Source organism: Achroia grisella, unplaced genomic scaffold (genome assembly GCF_030625045.1).
Source record: "Achroia grisella isolate CSIRO2021 unplaced genomic scaffold, CSIRO_AGI_Agris_v1 utg3600, whole genome shotgun sequence".
Lineage (NCBI taxonomy): Eukaryota > Metazoa > Arthropoda > Insecta > Lepidoptera > Pyralidae > Achroia > Achroia grisella.
This window is the reverse complement of record NW_026712819.1, coordinates 550,824-563,521: the sequence shown is the minus strand read 5'-3', so window position 1 is coordinate 563,521 and position 12,698 is coordinate 550,824. Positions and strand designations below refer to the sequence as shown.

The 12,698-nt window shown below is 34.2% G+C and overlaps 1 protein-coding gene across 1 annotated transcript in view; it reads right to left on the bottom strand.

Moving 5' to 3' along the window:
* LOC131843991 (uncharacterized) overlaps window positions 1-12,698 on the bottom strand; it is a 391,676-nt gene that overhangs the window by 12,445 nt on the left and 366,533 nt on the right. Inside the window, exons 14-18 of the mRNA XM_059192779.1 lie at window positions 10,804-10,988; window positions 8,160-8,327; window positions 7,559-7,863; window positions 7,068-7,187; window positions 6,160-6,337 (exon numbers count right to left, since the gene is read on the bottom strand). Of these exons, the coding sequence (XP_059048762.1) occupies window positions 6,160-6,337; window positions 7,068-7,187; window positions 7,559-7,863; window positions 8,160-8,327; window positions 10,804-10,988 (956 nt within the window). The remainder of the gene's footprint in view (window positions 1-6,159; window positions 6,338-7,067; window positions 7,188-7,558; window positions 7,864-8,159; window positions 8,328-10,803; window positions 10,989-12,698) is intronic.

Below are 12,698 nucleotides of genomic sequence, written 5' to 3'. Positions count from 1 at the left end.
TCCGAATATGATTTTGTCCCATTCGGTGTCGAGACCCTCGATCCGTGGGGTCCTAGCGCTATAAGACTTTTCAAAGAAATAACGAAAAGGTTAGTCGACATCACAGAAGACCGAAGAGCTGGCAGCTACCTTGGACAAAGAATTAGTCTAGCTATTCAAAGAGGGAACGCTGCCAGTATCTTCGGAACGTTGCCTAAAGGGACCCCTTTTAATAATATATTTTAGTCATCATATTATATTTTTTTTAAGCTTTTTAATTTTAGGTTCTTAGTTGTACAATTAGGTTATGTAAATAATAAATTAATATATTTATACAAGTCTATGTTCAAGAAACAATAAGAACGATAAAATAAATAGAGATGTTATTAGAAGCGATTTCATTCCGGGAACCTCTAAGCTTAATATTAAGCTACAATCAACCGAAGTAGAAATCTATTTAATCTGGGGAATACATTAAACTTGTGTTAGGTTTCAGTACAGCTCCGGAGGGGGAACCTGTTGAGCAAACAACCAACTCGATATCCGCATATTTGTTTGTTTTAATCTACCAATTGTAGATTTATATGCAATTCAAATTATTGAATCAAATTATTAAGTTAAGGTCAAATACTTGCATTTTATTTTTAACCCATAGTCCAATAAAATATTAAATTAAACCATAAAGTGAACTGTTTTGGCGCAATATATAAAAGTAAGTCCGCAAATACGTAAATAATAAGTATTTAGAAAGAAATTTTGATTTAAGTTCTCGAGAAAGGGATGAAAAATTTAAAAAAACGGGTTTTCAAAATGACTCGATGACGGTGAGAAATACAAAAATATGTTTTAAATAAAAGTTGTAGAGAAAAACAATCACTACAAAAAAGGTCCTATTCGTTTTTTGAATAAATTTATCAATATAATGATTGATAAATTTGTTATTATTATTATAACAATAGCTCGTTGGCTTGTTCCGGTTTTTACAATTTATAAATTATACAAATTTATATCATTCCACTCCAGTCACACACTCTTACATTTACATAAGTGCACTGTATAGTCATCACTTATTGTTTTTAGATCGACCCCCCGTCCAATTCAAACTTGGATCGATATTAGGACGGCCTGAGCCGAGGTTCTAACCCCTAGTAGGGCCCTCAGACTAAAGTCGTATCCGTTAGGCAGGAGTTGGCCTTCAGTCGCTCCATAAGTCCTTCTGCAGGTTTGGAGTGCCAACTGTACTCGCCCCCTAACGTCCGGTGAAGCTGTAAAGGCCAGCTGCGACCAACAACATTAGAGTAGTCCGAAAAAAAAAATCTTATTTTGTTAATCTACAGCTCGTCCTAAAAGCAGTCGCAACACAAGAAGAACTTGCAAGAAACTTGCGTTGTTCTTTTAAATAATTAAGTTGTAACTTTACATTTTCAAGTTGAAATGTGAGAATACAAACTTCTTACTAGCACTAATTCATAGAGTCAAATGTTAAAATAAAATAATAACGCATTTTTAGAATTGTGATATTTAAATCGAGCGAACACTGATTAGACTATTTGCCTTTGCAATACCATATGCTTATAGGTTACTCTATACTACCAAGTTTGAATTTAAAAATTAACCTGTATGAGTTTCTTTTCAGTTCTTCTCATCTCGAAATCATTCCGAACTGACGGTAGATTTGACATATCATAAGAGTCTGTAATAGATCTACATGAATAAAGATATATTGAATATGAATTTGAAAAATTGTCAGAAAATTTAAAAGAAAATTTTGAAGAAGTTATGGTGAATGACTAATATTTAGAATTTATAATGACTTGATTGATTTATAATGAGGATTACAGAATTAATATTTATACGCTGGAAACAGCAGAATATGATGAAACATATATTATATATAATTACCACCATTGTACATATAACATATTCTGACAAATAAATATATTATTATTATTATTATTAAGAATCCGCTGAATAAATCCGTTTTGTAATGTATGCGATTTCGTGTTGGTGAACAAAGTTTAATTGGTCCCGTTTTCTATTTTGCATATTTCGTCCAAAACATTGTTGTATTCTAAATAGGAATGTTGGGATTACATCAGCTTCTAGTGGTACATTTCCATATAAAATTTATTTTCCAATTCTCTGCTCTACGTAATGTATATTTTGCGTTCGTCTATTTGTTCAGGAATTTGTATAGTAACTATATTGTTGGTGCATTGCGATTTTGCGATTTCTAATTTTGAACCAGACGTAAATATACATATACTAGCTACTCGCCTCGGTTACGCACGGGTGTACAAGTACATTATACAGATAAACCTTCCTCTTGAATCACTATCTATTAAAAAAACCGCTTCAAAATCCGTTGCGAAGTTTTAAAGATTTAAGCATATATATAGACGGGCAGACAGCGATCGCGATTTTATTTTGTACTCATCATCATCTGCTTCATCCTTATCCCATTTATTTGTGGTCGTCGTAATATGTTTTTCGCTTCCATTCATCCCTGTTCGCAGTCATCGCGTTATTTACTTCCTTTCTTACCATATCATCTTTCACACAGTCCATCCATATCTTTTTCGGCCTTTCTCTGCCCTTATAACCATCCACATTCATATGTAACACCTTTCTTAAAAAAGCGATATTATTTTGTATTATGTAATGGTACATAAAAATCTATCCGTATCCGTATCCGAAGTCCTTCGAAATGGTTTAACTAGCTTTTATGAAATTTTTAGTACATGTATATATGGTAGCTTTGAGAAAAAATGTAGGCTATATATTTCTAGCTCTAGGACTTAGGAACTAGGGCGGTCCTATTCAGAATTAATTTATATCATAACATATGTATATATACATATAATTACGAACTAAATCACAGACATAATTGATTCTGGTGTCCATTAGAGTAGTTCTGAGATTATTAATTAAGCAGCGTAGCGTATATGGGATAATTGTCAAATGTACTTAAGTTCTAGTGAGACCTGCCAACTGACTTGATATTAATTATTAATTAAATTATTACTCTCAGGTATATAGCTGATTAATTAAGGTACGCATAAGTTATTGTCTCTAAAATCAACGACAGCATAGCCACCACTATTATCGCAGAAAAAATATCACTTTTTTTATTTTCTTTTTAAAATTGAGTTGTGTTTCAACTGCCATGATCAGGGGTAAACTGTAGAGCAGCGTGCTATATATATAGAACAATAATTTGTAGCTATTTTAATGCAATAGTGTGTAATAACCCTTACAGTAATCTAGGCTGCACCGTCAGCTACAAAATTCTTCCACGTGCAGTTTCGATGACGATGCAGCACTTTCCTATTGAATTAAAAATTATATTTCGACAGAACTGTAAGAACCGGCCTCCATCGCGGAGCTGCCAATGGTGTAGTAATTAATAAATATTTAATAAGAAATTATATATTTTTTTAAAGTCCTTCTCGGCGGTGATATAATTAGAACGTAGATAAACTTTAATTAAATAAAAACATAAAAGGCGATCAGAAAGTGTGTTAAGACGTGAAGATTGCAAACTAGACTGTTAGTATAGTTTGCCGAGATGAATATCGAGCGAGTTCCAATAGTAGCAACAAACGAAGACGTGACAACGAAAGATTTATTTACCATCTACCTGCTGCTGTTCAGTTTACCCGTGATCATGGCGGTTGATCCACTGCTGAAATATCGGGAACTCAATAAAAAAAAGTGGTAAGATACCGTGATTTACTATTATAAAAAATACGTATAAATTATACTTTATACCAATTTGATGTAACATATAATTATTTATTGAAACTCTAATGCACTGTGATATATATATTATATGTTCTATAATATATATCTGATCACTGTCCATACATGTAATATATATTTATACTTCATCAATATAATATATTTTTGTTCGTCCGCTAATCTTAGAAATTGGTTAATTTATTCATCGACGGCCTCGGTGTAGCGCTTCATTTCCGATGGTCGCGGCTTCGATTCCTTGCACGGTATGAACATTTGTATTCATGAATATTATTGTATTAGCGTGTGTGTTTTTTATATTATATATACATTATACAAGCCCTGTTGAAGGAATGGATGGCGCTGTGTTAATTGTCCTGGCTTATTATTTACTATTGTTATTTTTTTAATCCATCATATTTGAACCTACGATCACTTAAGTCGAGGTAGTAAATTTCTAAGTCACAACGCTCTCACAAAACGCAGAATTGAATGTACGTACTTAGAATTCCACATTCCAAACTCACTCGTGCAACACAAAGCCAGTGCATTTGTCAAACTTTTGCAGTTTCAAGTACCCATTGCTGTAGTAATACTCCGGGAACAGATGTAGATTCAGTAGATTAGAATTTAGATAATGCTGGATTTAGGTATGTACGCGAGTTCGGTAACTTTAAACAATCCCAAGTTTCGACGGAGGCTTCTCGTAACTTGTAACGTTTCAGTGATATTAGTAAAATTCTACTAAATGTTGAACGACGTTGGCGTATTGAGAATTTATTGAAATTACTAAAGTTTCGCTTAAAATTGTCTACAATCCTTCACATATTACAGCGTCGCTAAAGTATAAAACTTTAGCTTGAAGATTCATTTATAGTTAACATGGCACTAAAATATATATATCTATGAAAATATATAGTTATGTGTACTCAAACTTTGTGTATTGTGTATATATTATACATAATATATAGTTGATATCACTCTGAAATAATGTATAAATAAAAAGAACAAATTTGATATTATAATCTAATTATCTGTGTCTATCGACGACGATGTCGTTGCTTAGCATCTTGTTGATTGTAATATCTTCTTACTCTGCGTATTATACGTATTTAATATTGAATATTTCTTTTCGTTCTCCACTTTAATAATATCTATGTAGTTTGACGTAAAGTCTTCACATATACAACATATAAGCTACAATGCACCGCTTACTAATTTCTCAGTTTGCCTTATGGTTGATTGGTATGGAACGTCCGTTGATTTTAAATTCGTCATTTGTACATTTATATACATTTATGTATTAAAGTTTAAATATATAAATAATTAGCAATGTCCTACCATTTTATCCCATTAAGATAGTTCAATACATTACAATTATCCAGTATCATAAGTTATTTTGCTTAGGTTTCATCCGTCTTTATTTTTCCATCTTGTTTATAGAAATCTGTTGGAAACTACTTTTAAATCAAGTGGACTACTGTAAGCAAATTTGTCATTCCAATAAAAAAGTGAAATTCAACAAAATCGTCGAAATTAATCGCAAGAGAAAACGGAGTGAAGCCTCCTCCAATTTTAAAGTAGATAAATGAATTTTTATGTTACTTCAAACTATAATAAATTGTTCTTTTATCAGAGAGTTTGTGCCATTAAACAGTGAGCAAAGTTATAATTAACGATGTGCCAACACGTCTAGTTCGGGCAGTCCGGATAATTGAATCAAAGTGCGAACGTGCGCCGTTGCATGCCTCGAAATTTATGCGTTCATTATTAAAATTGGACGAAATTGAATTATCTATTTCATATAACTAAAGATAACCGTAGGGTTACTGTTGCTGTTCATTTTGCCATACAATCTGATGAAATGATAGTAGAATCTAAAAAACATGCAAGTTTTTTAAATAACACGATTTAGAAAGAATAGGTATAACTATTCTTTTTCTATCTGTATTTTCCTGTTCTGTAAGTATTTTATTATTAAAAGCTTGTTTTTAAATTAAAATATTTAATTCGTGTAGTAATTGAATGAGACTGTTTATGAATAGAAGAACCTCAATACAATACTTTACAATAATTAGCTTGGCTAACGTGGCCGAATGAGTTTCGTCAGAGGCACCTTACATAGATTGAGAGAGATTAATACAATCAGAAAAAAACGCATTTTCTGAATTTTTATCAAGGATTTGGTCGTTGCGACACATTTTAAATAAAGAGTAGAAAAGACCTTACACTGGCCTGTTTTTTTTGGAAATGTTATTTTTATTTTTTCTATTCTATTATATTCTGTATGCCATTGTGACTAAATTAAAAGTTCTAGGACCAGATTGTTTTTTCTTGTGTGGTATAGTATCAGATTTAAAAATAATAATTAATTAATTCTGCAATTCTGCACTTTCTCGGAAAATTCTGGAAGATTTTGACAGCATTGTCATATTTACTCACCCCTTTAGCAGAACACTCGTTGTTGTTATGGTCGGTGGGGCATTTGGTGTGGTCTATGTACGGAAAGATTGAGGTGCACGTTTGATTCACGCAGACGAGGTTGTCCCCACACGGCGTGCCGTCCCGGACCAGGCCAAGAGGCCCGATCTCTGAGTGCTTTGGAAGACCCGTAGTTGCTCTGGAAATGAGTGTATAGTATCGTGAAGATAACATAGCAGGAAACGATGTATACAATATTGCTTGAGTTAGCACTTATATGTTAGCTCAGGGAAACTTCCTGAAGGAAGCTCCTGTCTTCCTTATATAACTGTACAATGTCATTTACTTGTAAAAACAATGTTTTAATTGCATGTGGGAGAAAATACACTTACATTATTCTTAAACGCTATAATTATATACGTGCGAGGTCGAATTTTTTGTCTTTGTTAATTTCAATGTGGTGATGGAATAAGAATATAATATACATATCATTACGCTGTTTCATCCCAAGAAGAGAGGAAAAAAAATTCAAGTATATAGAAGGTAGAAAGCAATTTATTTATTCCAAGTTACCTGGACAAGATTATATTGTACCACCATTGTCGCTCAACATTCACACATTAAAGGTTGTCTAATCACTAGTATCTAGTACTATCATTTTATTAATGTTAAATATTGCTATAAGAGATTTCATGTTGTGTCGTTAGGTTTGGTTGTTTTGAGTAGGGCTAAAGAGGCGCAAGTAAACGCGTAGGGTCCCTATACTACTACAGGGCACACCAACAAGGTCTACTTAGCTTGGGACTAGATTAGCTTAGACTACTAGATGTCCCTATGTGAATTTTCCAGGGACATTATTACTACTATTATTCATGAACTGTTTAATATATATTGTGTAGTATGAACTATATAGTATTTAGTATACTTACTTGCATTCATACTCATTACCCTTGATGGTAATAACAGTTCTGGTGTAGTATTCATCCATACCCGACACTACTGGATATCTATTCCCGAGTTGACACTGCAGAGAACCGCAACGAACGTTTCTGAAACACGATTTAGAATAAATATAAATATGTATAGAACTTGAACGTAATCTTTGAACATTTTAAATTGTCAGTTCAAAAGTAGTATCCATTACCTTACCTGAACGACAATGACGCACGTAATACGGGTGCTTATGTTATTTTTGAGGAATAAGATGTCAAGCCTCAAATCCTAACAGCTATAAGAGCTAACAAGATTATTAGGAAACATAACAATATTAAACCAAAAATTACACTGTTGAACGATTTAGATCTTTGATTTAATGTATATTATACAAAGACATTGGAAAAACAACGTCAAGTATTTGATACTTGATGTTGTTTTTCCAATATCTTGTAAATAATTTCGAATAGTATTATCAAACACTTACTCAGTCTCGCACTTAATATAATGCCCACTGCTATCTTTCCCACAGTGCCCAGTCACAGCTCCCTTCGAGTTGAACTGCTCAAAGCACTCTTTATCAGCACCAACAGTTCCAGGGCCCCAGATCCTTTCACACTGGAGGCTTAGCGTAGGGCACTGTCCTGCAAAACAGTAGCCTTTCCCTTCTTCGCAGGGCTCGCCATTCTTCCGATGTGCATCAGCTGGACAAATACCTGACAGGCCTGTGCAGGTCTCTTCTAAGTCACATTCGTTGGTTGCGTCTCGACATACTACGCCTCGAGGTTTTAACTGTTGAAAATCGGAGTAAGGCATTCTATCGTGAACAAATTTATTTAAAATTTTGCCAGCAAAATGAAGTTTATTCTAAAAAAAAAATTAAGTATACTAAATAGAGATTAAGTAATTTTAATTGCATAGTCATTGCAAAGACTTGCCAATATATTGCGTAACTTAAAAACAAAAAATCATATTATGCAAAGCTAATTTCAAAAAAACATCATTTCGCTGTTTCACGTGAACGTGTAAACAAACTGCAAAATAGTACAATGACAGAAAGGCAGAGAAAGTGTTTGTTCATCGATTACCTGGCATCTCTCACAACATTCTCCCGAAGCGCACTGGGCTTCTTTGGTAAGACGGCAGGTGAAGGGATCACAGCAAGGATTCATGGACTGACAGTCGGCGATGGTGCCACAGTCACACTCCTCGCCTTCGTCCAGACGGCCGTTGCCGCATTGGTGATGAATTACCAGCTATTAACGAAGGACAATATCTCATTAATTATCTATTATACCTCTGCCATGAGGCTATCGTCATTATTATTGAGATTTGTGAGCGCATATGGCTAAAAAGCATGCATACCACTTTTATGTGTACAAATGTATACAATATCTTTAAATATTGGATATTGAATTGGCGATGGAGTAGTTACAAAAATTTATGAATACGTCATCAATTTTTGTTACGAAATGTTGGTCGCCGAAACGTCAAGACTAGGCGATCAAACTATATCTAAACTCTATTCAATGTCTAAGGATGCCTTATTTAGAGACGAAACACGTGACGCAATAGAGAAGATCGTAACGCTTCCAGTAGCGGTGGTGAGGTTTTCGCATTGAATATTTGTGGACTCACACATGCTAATTGTAGCGGAATTAAACAAAATAGTATAAATACTAATGTTATTGACAATTACATTATTTTTATTCCATGAATCTTTGCATACAATACCTCCCAAACTCAATACCTATTCAATAATACTTAGTTAACAAGACGTAAATGTATTGTAAGCAACATATTACAAACTGTACTCGGGTAAGCTCTCGAGAACAACAAATACGTATAGGTAAGTACACTGAATTTCAATTGGATCGCGATTCAAAGCGGCGCGAACTGAGGGCTTCCGAGTCGACCTTGAACAACCTACACGTGTAGGATGGAAAGAGACAGGTTATGGCAAACGAAACCAAGAAAGTAAAGCACTTCGCTAGCACAATCATCTCCCGATAAATATGTAAACGCGCCCAATCGAAGCGCCAATGGAGGCAAGCTGCATTATCATTCGGCGGTATGTAAATTTATTCCAATAAACCATCCCGGCGCGCTTCTGTTATTATATATTCGCAAACGACGAGATAATTCTGTGCGCGGGCAGGCCGTATTACCATAACTTTTATTAAAGGAGTGGGCCTCAGCAAGGAGCCCGGCCGGTGACAAACAATGCTCCGTTCCTGATTAATTTTCGACGTGGAACTCTGTTTTGCATTCGAATTAGCTGCGGCGTGTCGGTGGCACAGTGCCAATGACGTGACGAAGAATTGGAATGACTCGGAACTTTCGTCGAGTTCGTGGAGGCTAAGTGCTCGGTATTAACGTGACTTGCTATTGTGTCCGTTAGAATTGCAGCCGCTGCTTCAAGTGCTGTTTCTAAATTAATTAGAGGACTCGCGCTAACATTTATTTCTGTTCCTACTAAATTATTTATTATAGTATTTTCTTTATTAATTTTGTGTAATGCTAATGTGAAATTGGGTTTGTTTTAGAGTGTTTGTTTTTACCTTACTGTATTTTTTTTAACAATCCAATTTACACATATTGATAGTTTCAATCTATTCGATGAATTACCCTGTATATTTCTTTTTATTAGTATCATTGAGATAGATTACTGGTCTAAGTTATATAGCATAAAAGTAACATAACAAATTAAAGTTCGGAGTATTATTTACAAACGCTTATTACAGAACAACTTAATAATTGATAAATCTTATCAATTATTAAGTTATGTAATATTATAATCAAACGCTATAAATTCAGAAAATAATAAAAAATGCTATCGAATTATGAGAGACTACCTTTGACATATAAGCTACATAGTTTACTACTGTTTACTAAAAATTTCATTAAACTCCGTTCTGTAGTTTATGCGTGAAAAACTAACAATCCATATTATCTCTGATCAACGCGACGGTAGACTGGTAGAGAACGCCATCAGGTACTAAGTTCAAATTCAAATTCAAAGGTACATATAAAGGTAAAACATAGATAGGTCAAGTTTCTCCCTCTTATAATAATAGCAATTTGTATTCGAAATACTTTCAATATTATTCAATACCTCGGTAGGGGTATATTCAAATTTGTATTCATTCAGTGTATTTGAAGACGATAAATCTAAGATATTTATATACAAACCCACGCTCCGTTCCCCATTAGGCGGGAAGGGATCATGCAGCACTTGTTAGTATTGTATTATTTTGTTAGAATAGACCGTTCAGACGGAGTTCTCATTGTTTAAACGGTAAGGATACCGGCATTAGATCCACTAATTCCTTGTTATAAACTAGTAATTCTTCCCTGCTTCACACAAGTATAATAGGAGATATCTATACGAGAATTTTAAGATACTTTATGTATATTATTTTATATTTTTTCAGCACAAGACCTGGAACTACTCCAGTGTGTTGCCACGTGTTATCTTACAAATATTATAAACACGAAAGTTTGTGAGTATGGATGGACGTTTGTTACTCTTTCACGCAAAACTACTGAACGAATTTTGGTGAAAATTTACAGTAATATATCAGAATAACACACAGGCTAGCGAAATATAATGATATAATTGTGATGCAGACGAAGACGACCAATTATTTATATATTTAGACCTGCGCAAAAGTCTCTTAGTAAATATATAAATAATTGGTGTACATAAAAATACATGAATACATATCTTACCTCATTAGGTTTGTTCAGGAGACACAATCCCTGCCCAATCCTCAGTTCGTTGATGTAATCATTCTTGGAGCAATCAGAGAACTTATAAGGTTGGACGTTGTCAGAGCCGACTATAGACTGCGCCATGATGCAGCCGTGCCAATCCCGACAGAAACACTGCTCTCTTCCATCGTCATGACCCATTCCTGGTAATCAAAAGCGTCGTTATTTTTAAACTTTCATGTTTAATGTACATTATTTATATTATTAACCGGGTCTTAAAAAACAAACAAATAATTTAATGGCAAATAAGACGTTTCGATTAGGTTGCACTAGCCGTGGTCACGAGCTGACTGAAGTAACAGCGATGTCAATGTTTTCTACATTAGTAGTGACAGCAGTTTTTTCATCTACCGTCACTAGATTGTTCAACGAAAGTTCGCTGCACAGCACTCACGGCATCCGTACACTTACTGACTGTTGTTATTATTTTATCAAAGTATAATATTATAGGCTCATGCGAGGCGAGGTCGTGTACCGACAGATAATCATATACAGAAGCTTTATTTAATAAGTATTTCTGAATACTATAATAATGTATATATAATATATCGTGAAGCAAAATCTTTGTAGCCCATTTTATGAAATTTGCGCGGATAGTGCGGCATCCAGTCCCACGGCAAGCAGAGCTTGTGTTATAGGTACTAGACAACTGATATAAATACTTAGATACCCTATAATATATATAGAAAACATACAGACCGATACAAACAATCATACTCATGAATACAAATATTTACACCGTGCGAGGAATAGAACCCGCGACCAGTGGAGATAAAGCCGTGTGCTAAACCGCTAGAACCGAGGCCGTCGCCTAACTTAGATACCCTATAATATATATAGAAAACATACAGACCGATACAAACAATCATACTCATGAATACAAATATTTACACCGTGCGAGGAATAGAACCCGCGACCAGTGGAGATAAAGCCGTGTGCTAAACCGCTAGACTACCGAGGCCGTCACCTATGTGGCTTTATGTGCCACAAAAATAAATAGGCACCTATTCAGCATAAAGCTACAGATTGGCTCTTGTACTTATATATTCTTATGTAAATATATTAGTATTGATACATTTACCTAAGTCAGGTAAATACCAATAGTAAACCTTTCTCCATTACTGCTCTTCAACCGTTTTCTGTTTTAACCCAATGGTTAGCTAGTACAGACTGCCATATGGCATTAAGCTCGCCAATTGTACATGTGTGGCATACTTATACACAATATATATATAGTGTATAAGTATTACTATATACTATATTAATAATATAGTATTAAACATACATACATATATTACACTATATATGTGAATACATACTGTTGGCGACCGACCGCCGAACTCTTTTGATATTTTTATTATTTTTAAATTTATATTTTTGAAGAGTTCTTTTTATATGTCATGTTATTTGATATACTTCAATTTATTTTATTATTCTATCATTGTCTTTCATATAGTTCGCAATTGTACATATTAATATATTATTATTGCTGTTTTCATCATTTAGACACCCATACAGTCCACCGATCCATTATATTTTGGTCCTTTCGTCGCCGTTATATTGAAATTTCATACATTTTGGTCCTTTCGTCGCCGTAATACTGAAATTTCATACTTTTGGTTGTTTTCGCTGCCGTAAGTTGAAATTTATCGACCTAAATTATTTTCCAAATTTTCACTTTCATATTGCATTACATTCTATCTTCTATCATTTCTATTTTCCATCATACATTTTCATTGTTTAATATGGTGGAAACACGTAGCAAAACCAATTCAGTTGCGAACCTAATGGCTGTAGAAGTCGGACGGCCGTATTACGATCACTCCGAACAATCGCGCCGCGTATGGCCGGCT